At 41.9% G+C, this 24,118-nt stretch overlaps 1 protein-coding gene across 4 annotated transcripts in view; it reads right to left on the bottom strand.

Moving 5' to 3' along the window:
* The window catches only part of arhgef4 (Rho guanine nucleotide exchange factor (GEF) 4), a 129,157-nt gene that overhangs the window by 81,299 nt on the left and 23,740 nt on the right, over nt 1–24,118 (bottom strand). For 3 of the 4 annotated variants that reach the window (XM_031875986.1, XM_031875985.1, XM_031875989.1), the window contains exon 3: nt 377–4,945. In XM_031875986.1, coding sequence (XP_031731846.1) covers nt 377–4,945 — 4,569 coding nt within the window. Of the gene's footprint in view, nt 1–376; nt 4,946–5,916; nt 8,591–24,118 lie in introns of those variants that run through there. The other variant, XM_031875988.1, reaches the window with a different exon arrangement.

Below are 24,118 nucleotides of genomic sequence, written 5' to 3'. Positions count from 1 at the left end.
TGGCTACCACCATGACACCTACACACACAAACACGCTCGTCTGCAGAGCAAGAGATTAACTGGTGTTGGCTTTTTTTGCCTTTTCATTCCAAGCCAGAGCTAGTGTGTGTGAGTTGTAGGCAGGGAAGAAACAGTTTTCCCAGGGAGTTGGAACCTCATTGCCATTTCAATTGAGGCCTGAATAAGCCTGTTTTATCTATACAACCGTTTAGGGATGTCTAACATACAAAAAAGAAGGGCATTTACAACATTTACACACACAAAAAAAACATTGTTACTTATTATCAAGATTATAATTTACATATCAAAATGTTACACATTTCTATTTAAATTTTACAAAAATCTGCTCTGTGCGTGACAAACTAATGTTCCTTACCTGTAATTCGTTGATAGAGCCAATGGCATACAGGCTGATGTGTGAGTGGCTGTCTGCTCTGCCTTCAGCTGCATCCAAAGGACTGAGGCAAAGACCCAGAGGGCTAGCTGATGGTTTAAGGGTCTTAGGTCTCTCTGGGGGGTCTGTTAATCCCTCCACGCTTACCAACTGTCCCAGAAGGATAGGACAGACTGAACTGGCCCTTGGTGAGAGGGGGTAGCAAAAATGTTTACGCTGAGCTGCTGGCCTTGGACTGTTAGGTTTAGGGCTCATTGGCCGAAGGGGGCTCTTAGACAAGCCCTCGCTGGCCACTGGGTGCGACCTGGCCCAGGATGGCGAAAATGGATGAGTATGGGTGGCTAGTGAGTAGGAGCTTAAAGGTGAAATAGGGCTGGTGTGATTTGGCTGTGGGACTGCAGTGTCATCTGAAAAGGGAGGTAGGCCAGACATACACAGTGGGGTAGGTAGACCATTTGGTGAACATTTTCTTCTCTGGCCCTCCGATTTACACCCATGGGGGATTTCCTTTCCCCTTCCTTGTGGAACTCCCCACTTGGTGATGGAATCAGTGTGGGGAAGGGCTCTGAGGGAGGACGGTGACCCTGGACTGTCCAGGAGTGGAGAAGATGGTATGTCTCCACAGCCACGCCTAGAAGCTGTGTTGCTACATTCCCCATCTGGCACTGAACAAGTTATTTTTAGCAGCTCAGCCTCCTTGGTCTTCTTTGGCTTCCTCCAGGATCGTTTGGCTATACCAAAATCCATGTCAAAGCCCACAGTAGCCTGCTCCTCATTCTCCTTATCCATTGAACGGGACTCAAACAGGCTGGAAAGGGACTTGTGTGCTTGTGCAAAGTGAATGTGAATGTTTAAACTGTCATTACTCTTGCTCCTCTTGTAGGTCTGCCGATTAGGTGACTGGACTTGCCTGAGGAAGGGGTTGTCTGGGCTTGGTCCTTCATTACCCTCACCACTACTCCTTTGGCCGACTAGCTGATGGACATGACAAGTGTGGGGAGTAGAGGGGGATAAGCCGTAGTCCTCTTCTTCTATCTCGTAATGCAATGAGGAAAATGTTTGGGGGACTGTTTGGTTGAGGATGTCACCTTTGTGAAAAAACTCATCATCTGAGTTGTCCCTCTGTGCCCCTTGCTCAGACAGAAGGCACTCTCCCCCATCTGATGACTTCTGGGGTACCTCCTCACTCTTGGCACCCTTTGAGCCCTTTGCCTTCCTAAAAGAAGGCATTTTAGCAAAGACAGAAAACGTAGAGCCTTTATTTCCTGTCTGGTTGCCTTTTGTTTTGCTTCTCTTGGTAATTTTGTCAAGGTTGGCCTTTTTGGCTGGAATAGCAAAGTGAGGATCCTCCAACTCATCGCTGGTGTAAGACACAGCATCATAGGCAACAGTCATAGGTCGACAGTGCTCTTGGCCACTACCACATAGAACAGGTGTTGCTGGATTCACCTCAGGTTCTATCTCAGCAGTGAAAGATACCTCTTCCTGCTCAGGCAGGTGGTGTGGACTCTTGGAACTGGATATGTCCACTGAAAGATTGGCAATATCACCAACTCCCTCAGCAGGCCTTATGACATTATATTCTTTCTGTGTTTCTATTTTAAAATCATCCTCTGTTACACCACAATTTTCTGGTGAATGCTCAGCCTCCAAAATTGGCTCTAAACTACTGACAGCAAGCAGGTTGAGGCTGACATCAGGGTGTGAGTACCTTACTACCCTCACCTCTTGCTGTGGAGCTGGCAATCTGAACTGTGTGTGGTCTCTACACTCCTCAGCCATTGTATATTCTTCAAATGATTCGCATAGGCTGGCTCTTCTTCTGTTAGGTAAGCTGTGACCCCTTGGTTGGCTACAATAGTGCCCCTCTCTCTCATTGAATTCGCTTTCCATTAATAGCCCTCTGCTCTCTGAACATAACACTAAGGGTCTTTCTGAGTTAGAGCACTTGCACTTTAGACTTAAGACAGTGTTATCCTCAATACCATTTTCTCTCTTTAGTTTTTCTAGCTCATCTGCATGAGCCAGACTTAAATGGCTGTGGCTTTCAAGGTTTTTCCCAGGCACAGATTCAGTGTCCTCACTGCTCCAGTTGGGTCCTTGGTCAATTGAAGACAGGAACACCTCCAAATCTTCCTGGGACTTATCTATATCTTCCAAGGAGTTAGTGGTCACATTTGTTGATGGTTCAACCACGGGACAAATTATTCTCTCATTACTTTCGTAGTTTCTCTGGGTTCCCTGTGAGAAATAGCCTAGGCCCTCACCTCTCCCCACTCCATTTATACTGGCCTTGGTGTTATTGTTGGAGTCTGAGAGCAGAGACAAAGAGACATTCAGGCCACAGGGAGGTTCAGGGATATTTAGTACCAGCTGAACTTGCTTACAATGACTGGACATTTTGCTGACAGTAGTTTGTATGTTTGTCTTGGAAATGGCCTTTTGAGCTATGTCTGGGTGTTCTCTACTACTGTCCTGAATGGACTCCTGGTCATGATAAACATGACTACTCTCCACCTCCTGCTGCTTGTTTTGCAAAATAAGAGAGCAGGGTGATCCTTCCCTCCTCCTCTCTCCTCCACAGTTCTCTGATAACAGAGTGGATGTATCCTCTGCTTCTTGGTTCGACAATGGGTGATGAGACAGAAATTCCTCAGAATCCTTACCAGTATCAGATTGGATTTGAGTTGAATCAGTTCCTGGTTCCCTCTCCAAAAGCTTGTCCACAGAATGGAGTTGCATATGAGTGGGTATTTCCATCATAGCACCCCCCTGATCAAAGTGATTGGGAATTAAACCATGCGTTGGACCTGGAACTTGCCATGGTTGTAACCTTGCTCCCTGAGGTTGTTTTTGATCTGGTTGCCTGTCAGTGAGCTCTTTCCTATCTGAGTCTGCCAACAGGACAGTTGAGGATAGTGTAGAAACCTTTGGAGCCACAGTCAGCTCAGTAAAACAGGTATCCAATGAAAAAGAGGCTGTGGTCTCTGTGGAAAATGTAATGGAGGAACATATTTCATTTACTGTCCCAGGTGGCGTTATCCCCTCTGTTGTAGTACAAACACACCCAAACTGCTCCTCCTGAAAGCAGACATCCGACACCCTTGCCTTATCCTGGGGCTTTGTAGCTATAGTACAAACCTGAGGGTGGATCTCTGACAGTCCTCTGTTGGAGCTGTCTTCACACAGAGTTTGTGAACGGCAAATATCCAACTTGTCTGCCATTGTACTGACTGTATTGAGTGTGTCTCTGAGCTTTGCTGACTTTGTGTTATGTGACACACTATTTGTATTTGCGCTTTGTGCTTCTGTGATGTTTGGACTTGCTACAACAATATCTGTAATTAACTGAGGGTCTGTGTATTTTGTCTCAGTATATGTACAAGAGCACGCTCGAAATCTGTCGGGTATTTGTGCATTTAATAGGTCGGTGAAATGTGTATCAGATATGCATGTGTTGTCTTTACAGTTACTCACTATTTTGTGATCATTTCCATTAAAATATGTCCCCACACTCGGGCACAAGTCCCTTTTGTCCTTGTCCACTTTTTGAGCCTGTATGTCTTTGTCTTCATTGATTATATGCCGGTGTTCTAAATGGTCTCTCTGTCTGTAATGTCTATCATTATTGTCGCTATTGCATCTATTCAAGCTTGTATTTTTCTTTACAGAGTAAGTTCTGAGTAAGTCAAGATTCTCTAAGTCTACATCCTGAACTTTACAGATTTCTAATCTTTCTCTGTCTGTCTTCTCTAAGTTTTTACTTTCAATGTTTCCTGTCTGTAAGCTTGTGCTCTGCCTGTGTCTGATTTGCTGTTGTGTCTCCACAATGTTGTCCTCTGTGGTATCTAGATGTATTATGCATGTTTCTGAGTCTGTAGATTCATTCAGTCTGATGGGATTGCTTTTTTCAGGTTGTAAATGCAATTTCTCTTCCGGAGTGTCTAGTGGATTATTTACCTTCTTGTCAAAGGTGTCTGTGTTATGTTGGCTTTGTACATGTAAACTGTATGAATCCGTGCTAACCTTGACTTGAATTTCTTTGCAAACAGCCTTTAAACTGGACTGTTCATTGTGCAAGTCTTGTTTTAGTTCCTCTGTTCTTGGACAGGGTCGAATTTGAACTGAGCACAGGTCTCTAGTGCTGAGCTTGGAGGGAATATTAAGGTTCACATAGCTCTCTGGGCTTTTCCTCCTGCTACATCTAAATCGTCCAACATATGTCTCTGTGGCATCTCTGTGGTCGTCCTTGGCCGTCACTGACTCTCTCCATCTGTTTTTTCTCTGCCCTGTGTGGAAGGTGCGGCCTGTCGCTCGCCGACCAAGGCAGGTCTCCTCAAGACCTAGCAAAGCATCCAGAGAGTCTTCCCCGTCCAGACTAAAATCTGTCAGAGTGTCGCTGTGCCAAGAGTTGGAGTCAAAATACTTTGCAGAAGTGTCACCCTTTCCTTTTCCTCTCTCACGCCATTCCAGGGGGTCAGCTCCCAAATCCCCTTCCTCTAAGCCTAATCCGTCAGAGAGGTGGGGGGAGTGTTCAAGAGCTTCCTGGGGCTGTGGACACAGTAAAGAAGAAGAGTGTGAGATCAAGTGGGTCGAGCACAACGCTAGTAAGAATCTCAAAGCTGATCCTCATACAGCCACTGATGAGCCATCATTTAGAAGGCAATATGTAAAGTATTGACTTTAACCCTCAGTTAGTCAACTAAATCAACAAGTTCAAAGATATACAATATATAAATGTACTCACATTTTTGTAATGAAATATCAATTATAAATTATACTATCGCTGCTTGTGAATATTCTTTTGTTCACCTTTTCAAAGTGGATTTAAGGGAATTAAATTATTTTTGGACAAATATGACATATACTGAGAGACAGAGTTGCTAGGAGACACTGTCAGAATGCTGTACTGTATAGACTATAAGGGGTTAACTTCCACAACAACCATTTGCAACATTACTTTAACCTAAGTTTGCACTCCACTCAGAAAGTGGAAGCTAGTTAACCTAGCTTGCTAACGTTAGCATTCATTTCCACTAGACTTTACTCTGTGCTTGCTATTTCAACACTTGTACTGTACGTAACTCGGTATGTTTATCTTTCATTAAAACCATAGGATAATGCATGGAGTCATGGAGTGGCACTGCTAAGAAAGCAGAAGGGGAGCAACATTGGCCTCCTAGCTTAATAACTGCTTGTTTAGTTGAAATTAAGCATAATATTAACCATTATACTGCCCACCCACACAGATATTGCACCGGTCAAATTATAGTAATAGAGTTAGTTGGAACCACAAAATCATTGCAACAAATTGTTTTGATGATTACAATTTTGACCTAAGAACACAAGTCAGAACACACAAGAAGATATACACTGCAAAACCGTGTTACAGGTGACACTGTTTCTGAAACAATCACAAATGTTCTCCATACAAGTTGTTCTCTATATCTCTCTCTATATATATATATACATACAGTAAATATATATGTATATATTTATGTAAATGTCAACATTTTACTTACTCTCCAGTGCTTCAATGCATCAGCTGTATCCAGCACCAGAGCACATAGGCGAGCAGAAAACCAGCTCAGCACTGATCCCAGGGCGTCCCACATGCATACGCTCACACACATGACCACACAGCTCATACACACAGTCCCAGGGTCTCCTGTTTTCTGATACTACATGCCTGTAGCTTCCCTCTGCACTCGTCCTCTTTTGTGTTTGTGTTCATCTTCCTTGATCATCAATCGTGCTTGAGCCAAATCTTCCACTACAGATTCATCCCTTTCTCTATCTACCTGCAGTGACTGGCCTTAACATAATGCCTTACAGCCAGATAACTGTACACACAGGCAGAAGCAGATCTTCCCTTTCCATTGCATGTCTAAGATGTGGTCCTTTTACAGTAGACAGGATTAATCCAACCTCAAGACAGCAGGTACACAGTGAACGCTGTGTCTCAATAACGAGGAAAGACATTTAGAAGCCCTGCTATAAATACAGAGCTGCAACTTGTGGCAGTGCAGGGTGCATGACAACTTAACTCAAGGACAAGTAACCTTAATGCAAGCTAACTCAAATCACATTAGGATTTAGTCTGCACAAGACCTTATCAAACTAAGTTGTTGATCAAACTGCCATACTTGATCATAGAGTGTTTCAAATAGCATTCAATCACTATACACTAGCTCTCCTATGTATTTTCTCTCTGTGTTCTAAATTAATTGTCATTATGTCTAAACTGTAAAGTATATATGGAATATGAGTAATAACCCATGATAGTAAAGATTCCGTTTAGAGTTCTTAAGATAAACAGTTCTATATTTCTATAATTTATTTGTAATTAAAAAAAACATGACATTACTAGAGTTCAAAGTAAACCAGTAAAAGTAGTGCCATTATCTTTCAAACAGTAGGCCACATATTAAACATCTGGAGAAATCCATTTCCATTAATGATAGCAGAATTAGTTAAAAACAATCACCACTCATCTCTACTTACTTATTTGTTGGAGCACATTTGACCTTGAGTTAAGAATGCTTTGTCAAGTGCTGTTGGTCAAGGTCAAGAATAAACTGTATGTTTTTCTCTTTTACCAGCTTGGGGTTATTGCCTCACCTTGTAGATGTGAATGAGTTGGATGGTTTTTGTCCTCATATATTTACTATGGGACCATCTGAAATGTTTCTCGCAGGTAGATTGACAGAAAAGCAGCACTGCTGGCTTTTGGGCTACTGTAGTATCTATTTAGGAAATAAACGACCGGAAAATAAGGATTGAAAATGTATCCGGCTAACCACTGAAACTGATGCATCGATGCTGACTGGGCTCTATTCTATTTTATTCACTCTCTGACCTTTTGTTAAGATGACAGAGGTATTCAACTACTATTTTCTCCTATAAATGATCTATGTTTGCTTGAAGAAGTATATTTTGTCATAGTTCACAATGCTTATTGGTTCATTCAACCAATATTTTACAATCGATAGCAGAGGACTCTATATTGCTTGGCAGACATGTTGGTCTTAGTTAGCGGCAGTGATGTACTGTTCATTATAGTGTACACATAAGTAATGATCCACTTTGATGAGAGATGCAGTAGTTATAAAGTGATACATCAACATACCCAACCCTGACCCCCATCAGCCTGAAGGGATCATATGCTCATTCACAAAGTGGCTGCTGCTGTTTTCTGCTAATTAATTAGAGTTGAGTGTCTTAAATAAGCTTAAAGGCTTAGCAGAGCTCCCTTTCTAGCAGATAGTAGAGTGGCTGATTACGACACAACCCTATGACTCTTCAGCACAGTAATCCAAGCATACGTGGTCCATGGTATTATCCCTGTAGCAGGCAGAGCCTGCACTTCTGACTGAGCACAATAACTGAGAGACCCTCTCTATAGAACCAACAACTCTATAGGACTCACTGAACTGGAAAATAGAAGCTCTCATTTTACTGCCTGTATAAACTAACATGTAAACTGAAGAGTGGGCCATTGTAGAATTTGTTCTTAATGACTCGCCTGGTTAGGCTGAGTTGTTTATCAGTGGCCCTCTTCCACCAGTCAGAGGAGGAGATGAAGGATTCAGCAGGCTGTTTGCACTGAACAAATGGCTGTCAACTGCATGTACTGACCAGTCAGTACATTTTATCAACAATTTCTACCTTTTCTGGGAGCGCAGACATCTTTTTAAGGCACATGAAGTTTAAAACTGTTTACCTCTAACATATTTTTCTTCCTGCATCATCCGTCTGTTCCTACTGCCAAGGACAAGAGACAAGAGGAGTCTAAACAAGAGATAACCACGCAGCATCGCCATAGAGACCTTACGGGAAGTATTCCCCCACCTAAGGACAGCCAAGAGGAGGAGTCTTCAACCTCATCATCAGGGACCGCCTCTGATCTCCTACTTTCTCCACCCTTCCGAGAGGAGGAGTCTTTACCTCCCTCACCAGCACCTACCTCCAACCCCCAGACTCCATCCAGGTCCCCCTCCTCGTTACTCACACTCTCCCCATCCTCCCCCCACCTGGAGTTCACTGACCACATGAAAGACCTGGCCACTGCTGGAACCAAACTCACTCCTCGCCACACTCCCCGACGTACAGCCCTACCAGCCAGTTTTGACACAATCGGCAAAGTTAAAGCGCCCTGCCCAAAGGGCGCTTTAGGGCCAAAATACATCTCTGATCTGCTGGTACCTTATGAACCATCCCGACCCCTTAAGTCGTCTAGGACCGGTCTACTTTCTGTTCCCAGAGTCGGAACTAAACATGGAGAAGCAGCGTTCAGTTTTTCTGCTCCACATATCTGGAACAAAGTCCCAGAAAGCTGCAGGTCTGCTGAGACCCTCAGCTCCTTTAAATCAAGATTGAATACTTTTCTGTTTGCTGCTGCCTTTAATTGAACCAGATTTGAGGATATTAATCAATTTTCTGCATTTCTGTATTTTACTACTGCATTTTTAGTGTTTTAATGACTGTTTTTAATGTTTCAATGAATGTTCTTAATTGTTTTTAAATCTCCTTTTCTTTTGCCTTATGTTTGATGCTTTAAATGGTTTTATGTGAAGCATTTTGAATTGCCTTGTTGTTGAAATGTGCTATACAAATAAACTTGCCTTGCCTTGCTTTAAAAAAAGGTAAAATAAAAACTAAAAAAGTTGGGTATTTTTTACTAGTCAATGCATTTTCTTATATTGTTTAATGATTTGAAATCCTGTTATGTGTCTTTTGTGTCTGAAAACTAGAGAGTCATTTCTAAGGATCATATAGGGGTCAAACCCAGCATATTTTCATGGATCGGTAATGGCTTATATAAAGCCTGCTTTGTGTTACTTTTCCTCTACTGCTGTTCAGCAAGGAAACACTGCCTGCGGAAACAAAAGAAGGAAATTTAAAAAAAACAACAACATATTGTTGCCTAGAAAGATGAGTAAGATGCAACCTCATATTAGCTTTAGCTGAACTTCATGTATTTTTATACAGAGGATACAGGGAAAGACTCTGAACTTCGTCCCACATCACCAACGACCTTCCAACAACCTTCAGGACACAACTCCCTGAAGCCGCCTCCACAATGAAGGTTTTGAGAATCGCCCACTAGGATTCCATGTTCAAAATGATGTCTGTGTGTTTCAGTTTGACTAAATCATGACTCTGAGAAATGATGTTTTGTTTGTGGTAAGTTGTATTACTTTTAAAATTCCGATTTTTTTGCAACTCTTAATATCTTCTGAATAGTGAGTGACAACAGTATTAGAGAAGATGTGTTACCTGTGCTACCTCAACAGGTATCATTTACATACTGAGCTGTATATGCTCTCTCTTTAACAATTAATGCAACAGTAGACAAACAAACATAAACTATTGATTAGTCTTGATGTCATCAGAAGAAGATTCCGTAGCTACTGTGATATGGTATCCTGGTTGGCAGGACAACCAGGTGTGTGCAACAAATTAAATACATAGTAACACATGTCACATTATCAGATCTGTTCAGCCGCTCTGATCATCCACAAAGGCATTTCTTGACTTCACTATTTCTTGACAAACAAGTTTATCCATCCACCCAGCACTTCTGTGCTGTTGTTATTATAGCGCAATTGTACCATATCTGGCAACTTCACTATGTCACTGTGATGTGACAAGAAAAGTTGAGTTGAGCTCCCAGGAAGGCTGCCTTAAAAAGGAGGAATACATGTTCAATATATGAATCAGGCTTAAATAGACACAAAGCGTATAGTCAAAAGTTGACAGAATGTATTCTAAATAATCATATTAATGCAAGTGTGTAGTACGTAGAATTATGAAGTGATTTAACAAATGTAAAACTGATAATAATAATGTATGTGTATCTGAGTAAAGTGAAGTCTGTGTGTGTGTGGAAAGAGCTGATGTAAGAAGGGTGGGGGCCTTAAAGGCTGAGATCATAACAGATGTTGGAGTGTTGTCCGAGCACATACACGGGTGTAACCTGACACACACTCAGAGCATTGAGGAAGTGAGAGCACCCACACAGGGAAGTTAGGTAGTTTCCAGAACACACACACACACAGAAAGATGGGTGTTGTTCGCAGCACATACACATAATCAATGATGTCATGATAATCATGTGCTGAGTTAGGAAGTGTTGGGGAGGGGGGGGAGAGAGAGCCCAAAAGTGTTATAAAAAGAGAGACTTGCAAAGAGCAAGACGGGATTCATCGCGGGACGCTGACCAAGTGCTCCATGGAGAAACACTGGACCTCGTTCGACAGCAGCATCGGAGGACTTCGTCTCTGTTCACGGAAAGAAGACAGCTGTTCGTGGACAAAGATTGAAAGACGGCGATTTTCCTCTCCCCCCTGTTTGACTTTAACAACCGGACAACAGATGGACGCAGCCGCCCTAAAGACTTTGCACTGAGCCTGAGGGATCGCTGAACGGACTTCGTTGGCCGCGCAGGAGGAGCCGAAGGTCAGGCCAGACCTTCGCTCCTAAAAACCCCAAAAGGACTTTTTATTACATCGTGAATCCAGCTCCACCGAGCCGCCTTGGCATCGAAAATGAATGAGTATAATCTAAGAAGAAATTGTAACCTGATCGAATCAAGTATAGTATTATTTTATGTGAGCTGTAGCTGTGCCCCTGCTAATATATCCTGCAATAAATATCTAATCTGCATTTAAAGTAAATTTCTCAAGAGAATTCATTTGCCTAAGTATCCAGAAGAGGAAAGCTGCCATAACTGATGCGACTGGTAGAAGCGCCCGGCCAGGGTGGCCCCTCGGCCGAGTGCACATTACCAGAGGAAGCAGGGTAGACGTCAGGAGTAACGGTAGTTAGCAGAGCCAGGTGAGTTTCCTCACAGAACACCAGCTCGCCAATCTTTTAATAGAGAGCTGAGTCAGTAGGTAGCCCCATATCGGGCCAGAGAACCCCCGGATCTAACAGATGATAAGACTTAAAAAAGCATGCCAATTCTTGATTCATGGTGAGGATGCAGTGACCTATGATCACCAAATTCTCATCAGTTTATCCTTGATTCCAGGTGGACGTTTGTGCCAAATTTGAAGAATTTCCGTCAATGCCCTCCTGAGACATCTGGAAGACGGTCGGACAACCCAAAAACATAAAACAATGTTTGTTCACATCAGAAAGTAGATCCAGGGAGAACTTCCTTACTTGCACAACAAATGCAAATTGAGTTTACTCCTATCAGAAACAAAACTTTCTATAAATAACACAAACACACACGATACCTGTCTTTAGATGAGTCTTTGATCTTGGTTTTCATCTTTCTCTCCCTTGTCTCTCTCATTTCTCTCCCGTCTATCAACTGTAGCCCCGGTGTCCTGTGGCTCCACAGAGCCAGTGTTTCCTCCTGATGACACCACCCACACCCAGCATGGAGGGAATGTGGACGTGGGTGCTGCAGTCACACTGATGTGTCGGGGCCCTGAGGACAGCTGGCTATTGTGCCAGTAGGGCTCCACATACAGTTTGGATGAACACACACACACCAACAAGGCTAATCTTTTTCTTCTTAGAGACACAATGTTCCTCGTTCTGCTGCATCCGCTGTGACCGAGTCTTTATCTCACCACACCCGGTACTGAACCTGACTTGTACTCCACCCGTTCACAAAAAAACATCTCAAACTGATCTGATGTTCTTTGTGTAACAGACAGAATAGTAGGTGCCTGACATCTGGTCAGCATCAATTATTCATGATGATACTTTACAACGCTTATAAGCCAGCCACACACACATGCAGAGCAGTGTCAAGCAGAGGGTGTAGAGTTAGTGTTGGTAGACCGAGAACTACTCGTCCCCTCTCACCTTCTGTCACCTCAATCTACTACTGCTTCCCCCATCACATCACTACCCTCCTCCCTCTACCTTCCTACATCCCCAAATTGTTGCCTACTGTCTTGCATCACAGCAGAGAGGAAGAACCTCATCTCTATTCTGGAGGCTACTTGGAGTAAAGGAGGGGAGGGAGGGAGGGAGTGGTGGGAGTACATGGAGTTGAATGTACAGCCCAGTCTCATGGAAGTTTGTGACATAGTCACGAAATGCGATCTATTGGTTCGTCTCCAGGGACACAAATTGTCTGCTTTTTTCGTGTCACTCAGTACGAAAATAATGCCAATGGAAATTCAATTAGGAGCGTTATTCATGGTGGACACATGAATTAAATGCACAAATGCACGTTGTTGCTTTGAAGAAAACCTTGTAATAGTTCTACACTCACTGATCGAACAAGACTGTTTTAGATCCGAAGGAGAAGTGGATAACGTGCCCGTACTCTGCCATATTTAAGCCTCAGAAAGAAGCAGCACATTCTTCAGAGGAAGAGAAGGACAAATTATCTTCCCAATCAAGTCGACATTTGTCGGTCGTAAGGAGAAAAATTCCCGTAACTTAAGAAGAATTCCCGCTGCCACCGAACAAGTGACGCTCCAGATCCCGAATTCAAAAACAGAAATTCAAAGAAACACATCGACTGCTATGAAGTCATCTCAGAGTAAGAGGCTTGTGGATGGGCAGAGATAGGTCATAGTGTGTTTGTTACCTTGTTTTGTGTTGTTCTAAGCTTACTGTAATGTTAACGTGCTATTGTGTATGTTTACGGACCACAGAGTTCCGTGCTGTGTAGAAACTACTGTTGTATTCCATGCTGCTGTAATAGTGTTGTGGTTAGATTAGTCACCGCGAGTAAGGTTGGTAACTGTAACTTCATCAGTTAAAAGACCAGAACCACAGTTGCCTTGTTTTGAGTGTTCACTTCTTTATTTTTCGTCTTTTTCTTTTTTACTTCTGGTTGTTCAATTATATTTTCTTTGCAAGGATAATAGTGTATTATGATTTCTATGGTTGTGATACTTTTTATAATGTATTATAATCCCTCTTATAATGCATTCATGTGATTATAAATTACTCTCATCGCTCAGTGTTTGTGTTATGTACAGTAAGAAATTAATTTTACAATTGACAATTGTGTTAAATGGTAAATGGACTGTACTTGTGTAGCGCTTCTCTAGTCTTCCGACTACTCACTATGCTTTAACACTGCATGTCATCATTTACCCATTCCTACACTGATGACAGGGGCTACCATGCAAGGTGCCACCTACCCATCACTCTAACTAACCATTCACACCCAATCAACCTACATGGGTGACATCATCTCTGAGTTCCAATACCCATACTACCATCCAATACTATTTAGTGCCATTTAGTCTTTGAATCTTAAAGTTCGGCTGAAATAATATATGATATGCATTTAGTGGTGCTTAATGAGAGCATTATGGAATTCACCACAATACAACACAGGCTTTCTTAATAATTATATTTTACTATGTATTGCTCTCATTTTCAGCACACATCAACTTCTGGCACTTATTCTGTGGCTTCACTCTCAAGCCGCCAGTCTAAGTTTACGATATACTTGCATACCTGTAACTAATCTCCATCTTGTCTTTGTAATCTACTCATAGTTCTCTTCCTTTCTCACTTCTCATCTTCTACCCGGGTTCTGCGTAGTGTAATCTAAGTAATTCAATTCTACATCATCATGCGTCAGAGATCAGGGGTCACAGAGCATGTGTGTCCAAGCAGAGCTGCTCATGGTTAAGTTAGACTACTGCTAAATGCTGCTGTATAGAAGTGGATGTTGAATAGATCATAAACCTAATCATACTAAAGAACCTAAAACAACAGCCTACATGATCTTTAATCAACGCTGTCACACACAGTCACTGTCAGAGGCTCTCGCAGCGCACCGGGAAACTTCCTGTTTCTGCAAATCAGCCTCTCGGCTAGCAGACTTGCCAGCACATCAGGACCAAGCATAAAGACATTATCCAAGTGGTATGTAGTTGCGGTGCCTTCATTATTCATTCAACGTACAAATGATAGTCTATGTAAAATGTAAAGTAATATTCCCTGAAGAAATACAGGAATTAAATGAGACTTGTAGCATAAAGTGTTTTTGCCCAGATTTTTTGCATCACCACCTCAAATCATGTAGGTTCCCCAGCTCTAAACACAACACCATGCACTTCATTCCGGGCATTACTTATTTAGTGGACATTCGATCTGTCCGTCCATCCATCCATCCATTCATCTATCTATCCATCCTTCCATCCATCCATCAACCCATCTATCATGCATTCGTCCATCCATCCATCATCAATATATCCATATATCCATCTATCTATCTATCCATCTATCATCCATCCATCTATCATCCACCTATACATCTATCATCCATCCATCCATCTATACATATATCCATATAGCTATCATCCATCCATCATCTATCCATCTATCATTCATCGTCCATCCATCCCTCCATCTATCCATCCATCATCCATCCCTCCATCTATCCATCCTTCATCCATCTGTCCATCCATCTATCCATATATCCATCATTAATCTATCCATCTATCATCTATTCATTCATCCATCTATCATCTGTCCGTCCATCTATCATCAAACCATCTATCATCAATCCATCTATCCATCATCCAACCATCAACAATTTTGGTATTTATTCATATAAAATAATATGTATATGTATCTTTCAGGACCTTTGCCTTGCTCAGAGGCCGTCCATCAGAGAGGACATCGAAACAGCAATCTTTAGGATTTCTTTGATAACGTCTTCTTAATCTTGTTCCTACTGAAGAAACATATGCTTTTTGTGTTGTCTCATTCACTGGGAAGACACAGATTTCGTTAAACCTTTTTTATTATTACACAACTGTAATGGTAGCAAAACAAGATTAATACCTTTGTTTCAATGTTTATTATTAATATTGCTTATTTATTTTTATTAAACCATGCTGGAGTGTGAATATTGCTTCAAGCAATCTGACGGGGGAACTTTTGTCATTATGTTTTAGCAAACAGCGGACACCTGTCAATCTACAGTTTAAGTGTACTGTACATAATTTAATGGGCATCAACAAGTACATTGTATTTGTATGCGAATAGACTGAAGATGCAAGTACATTCTAAAATTAATAGAAATCATGTGAAAACTGATCAGGGAAGGTTTTTGAGACTGAGAAATAGTATAAGTCTAGTTAAAGTCCGAAGTTAGATGTGTTTTGAAACTAGTTAGGACATCCACGAAAGTTAAGCCTTCATCTTTGTTTTGTGTTTTTGCATTTTTCGAAAAAGTGTCAGAAATTATTTTAGCATGATTTAAAGGATGATCATTAGTTACCTACAAAATGTCCTGTTGGTGAATGTGTAACCACATTGGGGTTCACAAGACAAGCCATGGAACGCAAGTGCACACACACAAACACACACAATGCTTTCAATTACCCCAGCTCATCTTCCCTCCAGAGGAAACCATGGAAACGTGGCACAAAGGAAGGAACCAGTGGAAACAGGCCTCATAGATCTGGGTTAGAATACCAATAGCACAGTGTGGGAAAGAAGCAGCAAATAACTTCATTAACGTGGCCACCTTTTCCTCCTACACTAGCTCCTCACACACACAAATATGACTGCTTCATTTATTTTTCAATTACATGGATTACTCTGTAAATTCTTCCTAATTAAACAATACATCTGATCTGATGGAAGTATGTGCTGTCTAGAGTTAGGACCAATGTAAACCCTGCTCTGAGTGGTGGAGGACTGACATGTTATTGGGATTTATCTCTTATTGAGAGGAGGGACAAGCAAATAGGAATGCAATGATGCAACAACAGTGGATGGCTGACACTATGATATGTTCACTATCAGAGGGTCAGAGCGGGTCGTTCTTCAATCAGAAGATCAGCGATCAGGCGCTTCCTGTCACACCCGTTTTTGGAGTTTCTCAACTCTAAAGAAATTGGGGAACATTTTCATTTTGGCATTAATTTTCATAAAACTGCCAATATTTTATAATCTACACAGTTGGTTTTTCACCTCAAAAATGTGAATGTGCGATGTGAATTGTATTCAGATGATACACTACTATGCCAACATGTCCACCCTGAGAGGCTGACCAACACAAAAAGGAACTAATGATGATAATAATAAAGATTATATTAATAATAACAAATATTGTGAAGAATGTTCAAAAGGAAAAAATTGTATTTATTTTACATTGTAAAATAAATAAAATAAAGAGTCTACAACAATTCTATTAAGTTGTGGTTAACAGTTACAGGCATCAAATTATATTTCTTGTAGTGTAGACATTTTTATAGAAGTACAGCCATGGTTGCCATATTGTGTTGAATTTATTAATAACTGAGCCCTCAAACTTCAAATGGACCATGACCTCCTCAACCCAGCGGCTTTGTATCGGTGGGAAGCTAGACTTCCAACTATATAGTATAGACTTTCTACAAGCAGAGAGAAAGCCATAGCGTGGGTTGGGTTCGGGATAGACTCAGATCTCCACAAGCAACACCAAAAACTGCCATACTTGGCTTTGAGTCTATGGCCATGTCACACACTGTTTCAAAGACCTTAGTCCAAAACTGTCTCATAGTTTGAGGGAATGAAGTATTTTTTAACAAAGCTGATGAGTTGGAGGCAACTGGAAAAGTGAGTTTGTGGAATAACAAATCCTCTGACTATCTGGGAGAAAGACATAATATATTGTCTTTGAACAATTATGTCACCTTGCTCAGACCATTTCTGGGCCACTGCTGGAATGCTGTGTCCATCATTGAGGGCTGTAAAAGTGGGTTATTGGTGAATGGTATACAGAAGAATGCTTGTCATTTCTAAAAGTGGGTCCTACACTGTGCCAAGATTTTTGAGCAGCCTTTAACAACAGAGTTTCCAGTAACCCATAAATTGGTAGGTAGCGGAGGACAAACTAAGGATCTTTAGTTTGCAGGGGCACTTTCAATTTGTGTACCTGTTCTCCTCTTGTAATGCTGTTCATATGTTTGATGTTTCTTATCTTGGCTGCCAAGAGCTTGATAGCAATATCAAACAGGAGTAAGGTGAGTGGGCACCCTGTTTAAGCAGATGTATGAAAATGACATGGTATTTCTGCAAACAGCTGCTTATGGCGATGTATACTCTGATCCATGAACAGAAGGAAGCGCCGAATCCAAATTCGATCCAACACTTTAAGTTAAGCCATAAACTCTTGATACTTCACGTTGCCATTGTCTGCTATAATCATATCATATCGATCTCGCACTTTTAGCAGCAACAAACTGATCACAGTTCATTAAAAATCTCAATGCCCACCTATAATATCACTGGCTAAAGGAAATGTACATTTATATCCCACCTGACAAAATTATAATAATTATAAATACATTATTATTTATTATTCAGTGTGGCTTTGTAGCACAAAGGCAGTAAAACTGCCTGTGCCAAAGCACACTGTATATAATCCATCGGGCTTAATCATACTAATCTTTATCGAAAAGTTTGGCGTGCTTCTCCTCACACAGCGTTACCAACAGCGGCGTGAAAAATACATCAAAATGCGCGGCCTGATCGGGAATAATTAAGGATAAGGAGTTAGTCACCGCCTCTTTTCCTCGCCGCAGTGATCAGCATCTAGGTGATGCTCTAATTAGTAGAGAACAATAAATCATGCTATTACACTGGCTGAGTGAATACAAGTTACTTAACAAAAATCAGAGCAGTCAGCCAGTGAGACTGGTATCATGTTTTCTCTGTGGCATCTCTTAATGGCACAATGAACCTTGATCACTCTGACAGATCCATGCTTTGTTTAAGGCGATGCCTCCTTTCACCGGCATACGTTGTCCCCTCCATTTAGATATGCTCCTTCCTCGCTGCTCGCCATTCACTTCTCACCGGAGTGTGTTCAGCTGTAGGAAAAGGAGCGCACCCACTGACTCACACACCATCAGCTTGTTGTGCTAACCTCAGCACATGTTCCTAGCAGCGTACAGGTAACAGTTTCTAGGTAGAACTGGAGCTTGTGGACTTTGGTTACATGCATTAATCTACATAGGGACAGCAAGACGTCACTATGTTGCCAAGGTTCCAACACCACGTTATGCACAAGGCTATGTAAATTAATTTAGCAATGGCATTTTCTGGACTGACCAGACAGAGGCTCATTGCAAGAGTTACCACAAAATACTTTTCATTATCAATAGTTGTGAGTATTGCAGCACCAAAGCAAACATACATAAAGCACATATTGCCACTTGATCTTTTTTGTTTTTACTTGGTAGTAAATCAGAAGGGCAGTCTAGCTTTTATAAGATGTCTGCACAGATGTCATTGCTCATAACTAGCTCTCAAAAACAACGGACATTTACAGGCAACTGTAATTTACATATTGGCATTGAACCCCACTGATCATCCACAGCTGTACTGGCCTATGGTTAACCTACTCCACCCTGTACAGAGACATTCCTGCTTACAGTGTGTATCAGCAGCCTTCCTCTTAAACTACTTGCTGAAAGAGCTGGGCTCTGCTCCCAAACAAGGTGTCATCTTAAATATAATGTGGTCACAGGTTAAACCCCTGTGTGCTTATAAGCATCTCAGAAACTGAATTCTTGGCTCATCCTCTGCGGACTGTGTTGCAGTCAGACGGTGAAGCCTTCTCTGGCCAGAGAATAAATACTTTAAAGACAAACTTCTTTCCTCAATGTTTCAGTATTATAGGACTCACTCGGTACCATTGAATAGTTTCATTTCTCCACTGTGTTACAGTTGATGGAGACACACTGTAAATTACAGCTTATGAAACAAAACATAGCATGATGGGAAATGCAGCACTAACACAGATGTATGAGGAAATATACACTGTTGCCAGTTTATTAGTACACTAAAACTAATGCAGTATAATATAGCAGTCCAGAAGTGAATCCAGTGTGAAACACTTTCTGTTTGAGCTGCTTTAGAGAGGTGTTGATTTAAGTTGTGGTTTTAATACTGTGTCCACTCCATGCATATCAATAAGGGCAGGCTTGATGTCAAGTGGTGATGCTAGTCTGAAAGTAACTCTCACGAGACTGTGTGAGATCCAAGATGGTGGCCCCCAGCTGTTAGACCACTGACGTAAACAAACTTTTCTCATCAGACTTAAAACATTTTAATTACCCCTTCACCCATTATCTATTTCACTCAAAACTGAACTACAATATCAATCGAACTGGACCATCTGGAAGAATATATTGACGAGTGCTTCAACCGAATCTGCATCATGGACAAGAACAATACAGGCGACATGCCATACAGCAAAAGATCCCATCCTGATTTAAACTCCAGCACAGGTACTCCATCCACTTCACCAAAAATATCATGCTGCTCTGAGGTAAGCGACATACTCATGTCCATTGAAAATAAACTTTCCGGCTTCTGTCAACATGATTACACCCAGCTCACCTCTGTTAACGCCGACAACAAAGCTATGAAACAAACCATCCTGGATTTACAAGCACACAGTATGAGAGACAGTTTTCCCCAGTATTCCTGAACAAACTACAGAAGACCCCGAAAAATCATTCAAAGAATTCATGTCCAAACAGCTCAAACTATCAGCAGAGACCATCAAGAACATCACATTCCACCGCGTACACCTTCTGGGACTGCGGAACAACAATAACTGACCACGGCCAATCATCGCTAAATTTGATCACTTCAAACAAAGAGAACAGGTCAGACAACAAGGCAGGCAGCTCAAAGGAATGCACTATGGACTCAACGATCAATATCCAAAAGAAATCATGCAATGATGCAAAGATCTGTTTCCAATCCTAAAACACATGATGAAAGAAGGAAAGAAAGCAATAATATCACTGGACAAACTATACATACAGTAAATGGACAATTGTACAGCGACCCACCCCCCCCCCCACACCCAATCTTTTTCTCTCTCTCCCGCTCCTACAGCTGCACATCCACACACACAACCCCCCATCGTAACAGTCTAGGTAGGCCGGTTTCCCCGCATTTCACTGTTTTGATAATATAACTATCAGTGTAGCAGTTTGTGTAGTAGTAGTGAAGTAGTGTGTGTAGTAGTAGTAGTAGTGAAGTAGTGAGTGTAGTAGTAGTAGTAGTGAAGTAGTGAGTGTAGTAGTAGTAGTAGTAGTAGTGAAGTAGTGAGTGTAGTAGTAGTAGTAGTAGTGAAGTAGTGTGTGTAGTAGTAGTAGTAATAGTACGTGTAGTAATAGTACGTGTAGTAGTAGTAGTAATAGTACGTGTAGTAGTGTAGTAATAGTACGTGTCGTAATAGTACGTGTCGTAGTGTAGTACGTGTAGTGGTGTAGCAATAGTACTTGTAGTGGTAGTGTGTAGCAATAGTATGTGTAGTAGTAATGTAGTCTTCATCTTCATTGGACATAAATATCTGGTCTAATCATATAGCAGGTACAAAAAAACATTTTAGTAAATTAATTTGCATAACAAGCACTGCAGAGGCCTGGGCCAGCTCTGTGAACCTACAGCAGCGGGAGTGCTTTTGCAAAGAGCCCCTCTGCTTCCGTTCTCCTCAAGTGGCAACTTAACACTGCACTTTGCTTCCTCAAACTAAAATATTAAAGAGAGGTACACGCAAATCAGCTGTCCAATGTTGAGAAAGTCGAGGATGTACCACCTTGTTTTGGGCCCATTAGCAGAACTGCTTCAGTGTTTATCAAGCGTCTCTCAGAAGGAAATCAGTTCTGGCCACAAACAGAGTGATGCATATTTGATCCTACCTTTAAACATGTTATCAACTGTCTTAACAAGTGAAGTGACTACAATGGTGTGTTGAGGAGAGCTTCAAATGTGTCCTAACCTGTTGATCTTACAGCAGATACAGAGACCTGAAGGCAGATGTTTGGATGATGTTTGGAAACAATGACACCTTGTGCTTTTTGGCAGCAATGATTTAGGTCCGTGACAACCAACGGTTTTGGCCAATAAAAAGAAATGTGTCTCGCTCTTAGAGCAGCTAAAGCACCATTCAGTGTACAAAGCTCTATTATAATCACTGTGAAACAATGCAGCTGGACAGGGAAGACTTACAGTCCACCACTGCAAGCAGCTGAGTCTGCTTGCCACCCTTTGAATTTGTATGTACAGTACAGTGCATTTATTTAAGACAAGAGTTGCTTGCCAATGTCTACTAACAGCCTACTATGCAAGTGGCAAAGCTATTTAAGCTAATTGGGATTGGTGATGTTTAGCCTTTATCCATTTTTTCACATTTTAATAGGTTCAAGTCAGGTTTGAATTCTTACTACTCTTACACCACTTGGGGAGCTAAAAGCTGGATGAGTCAAACAATAATCCATTTCCGTTTTTGTGAGGTTGCTTACTAGTTTTATAAGCAGCTAGTGCTAAGTTGTTACAACTGATTCAGGTAGGTGTGTCGTTGACATGTTTGACCGGTTATTTTGACAATAAATACACAAAAGCTCTCCTATCCACCTATTTGTGAACCCATATGTTGATTTTCCTTATAGATGTATTTGATATAAATAACTAAATATTATAATTGAATTTCTTCTTATTTTCTAGGAAGCCCCTGGTAACTGCAGAAATAGCTGCTGGGGTACCAGACTGCTAACTTAGGTTAATTCCTGAGCAAATACAAAGGGGACACACAAAATGGTGTCAAACATGTCCTGTTCAAATGTACAGTACATGGACAAATACACAAAATCATAGAAGAATGCAATCATGTGTGTGTGTGCTCTCTGACTAGGTCGGGCTGTGTGGTCTGAGCTCTAATGAGAGCTGACAGTGAGGACCAGCAGGACATTGTCAAGAGCAACCGGATGGTGAGAGGAGACGCCCCATTCAAGCTCAGAGCCAGTGGAGCAAAGCTCATTAACGTAGAGTGAAATTCTATGTTCTCAGTCTGAACCCTCATTGGAGTACTAATATGAATATTAACAGTATTACATTTACATTCCTACAACACTGTGTGTGTGTGTGTGTGTGTGTGTGTGTGTGTGTGTGTGTGTGTGTGTGGTAGGATGGCTTGATCTGCCTTGTCTCCTTCTAGAAGTATTTTTAATTAAAACTCTTTGAAACTCTTTTTAATTTGTTTAATTTGAGTGTTTTACATTGTAGGAGGAAGTGCATCTCTACCTCAGCCTCACCTGTCCAACAGTGACCACATCCTCTGTTTTCTTTTGGTTGTGATGGTTTTAGTGTCTTCCTGTTTGGATTTCCAGTTCACTGAGCCTGTACTTGGTTGGGATCCGTCTCTGCTTTCTTTCTCTGACAGAAGAGAGATATTCTGACTGATCATCTCCTTTTAAATCCAGATAACATTCTAATCTACTTTGGCTTTTAGTTTCTTCTTTCCACATGCATTTGTTGGTGAATTCTGCATGAAAAGATGCTGTTGGATGTTTGTCCCATACTTCACTAAGAGCAATGGCCTGGATGCCTGGATGACACTATCAAATATTTTAGACAGATTTTAATAGGAATTTGGAAATTATAAAATGTTCTCATTTAGAGCTCTTGGAGCTTGCTATTTTAGTCCATTCACTGCCATGTTGAAACTCCCTGATGCTACTCTGGTTATACCAAAGTAAGTAAAACTCATACTATTTTCAATGGTTATATATTGTAAACTGGTATTTGTTCTCCTGACATCTGGGGTGTTTTTTGTAGATCTTAGTGTTCTTCATATTTACTGTCAGTTGTGACAGAACTTTTTTACCATGTCCAGCTGTTGTCGTTGTTCAGTAGGCGACAGTGGAACCAGGTAAATACAGATAAAACAGACTGTTCCCCTCGAGGAGGAAGAGGCCAGGTACTGAACAGGCAGTTCATGGATATACCCATAACCACACATGTTTTAGGTTTTGTTGGAGTGGTTTTAAGGGCATAAAACATGTCTTTAAAACAGTGGTGGCATTGTGGGAAGGCAGAGATAAAGCAGCTCTGTTAGCAGTACACTCAATGTCACACGGGACATTACCAGATCTATTGTTATGTGATAGTGTAGGAAGTGGACCCAAACGCACACTGACACAGCAGGTTGAATCCAGCCAGGGATTTTATTGCTCATATGCAGAATTATTACAGGTGCACGCTAAACAGAGGCACAGTGCCCAGTGGGCCAAAGTCTCTCCTTCTCTCCTCCGGAGTCGGGAGGGAAACTCTACCGAACTCTCTCACCGGGAAAAGGTCCGGAACGGATCAGTTGAGGCCGTAGACACGGCAGGCAACCGGCTCCAGAAGACCTCCAACGAGCAGGACAGCGTGACTGTGTGGAAACCCGAGGACCTACACAGGATTGCCAGGATGTCGGCAGGTGTACTCCGAGGTACGACACTGGACGGCCTCTACGGTGATTCCCGAGGATCTACACTGAGCGGCAGGAGTGCTGAAGACAGCCAGAGGGTCAGGACAGGATATTCTCAAAAACAATTACTCAGACTTACGCGACTAGGAACCGGACTGACGACGCGCCGGAGGAAAACCGGGGTATTTAAGCCAGCTGGAGATGATCACCAGAATGCACCACAGCTGAGCCTACGGAGAGGGGGGTGGTAGTGGGCGAAACTCGGGGGTGGAAACTGCAGGCTGACACAAAACACAAGCACATGGCACTCAATAACAAACTAGACAGGGGAATGAGAACACACGCGAGGACAGGTGATTGGGGAAAAACAGAGGAGCACACACTAGGGGCAGACAGGAATCCTAACAGTACCCCTCAACGGGAGCCTCCCGGCAAACCGCCCGGTTCTGTTGGTGGTAATTACGTACAAGATCCGGATCAAAGATCCGGGATCGCGGCACCCAGCACCAATCCTCTGG

This window comes from Anarrhichthys ocellatus, unplaced genomic scaffold, assembly GCF_004355925.1.
Source record: "Anarrhichthys ocellatus isolate YVR2014 unplaced genomic scaffold, GSC_Weel_1.0 scaffold101, whole genome shotgun sequence".
Classification (NCBI taxonomy): Eukaryota; Metazoa; Chordata; class Actinopteri; order Perciformes; family Anarhichadidae; genus Anarrhichthys; species Anarrhichthys ocellatus.
This window is presented reverse-complemented; position numbering and strand designations above follow the sequence as displayed.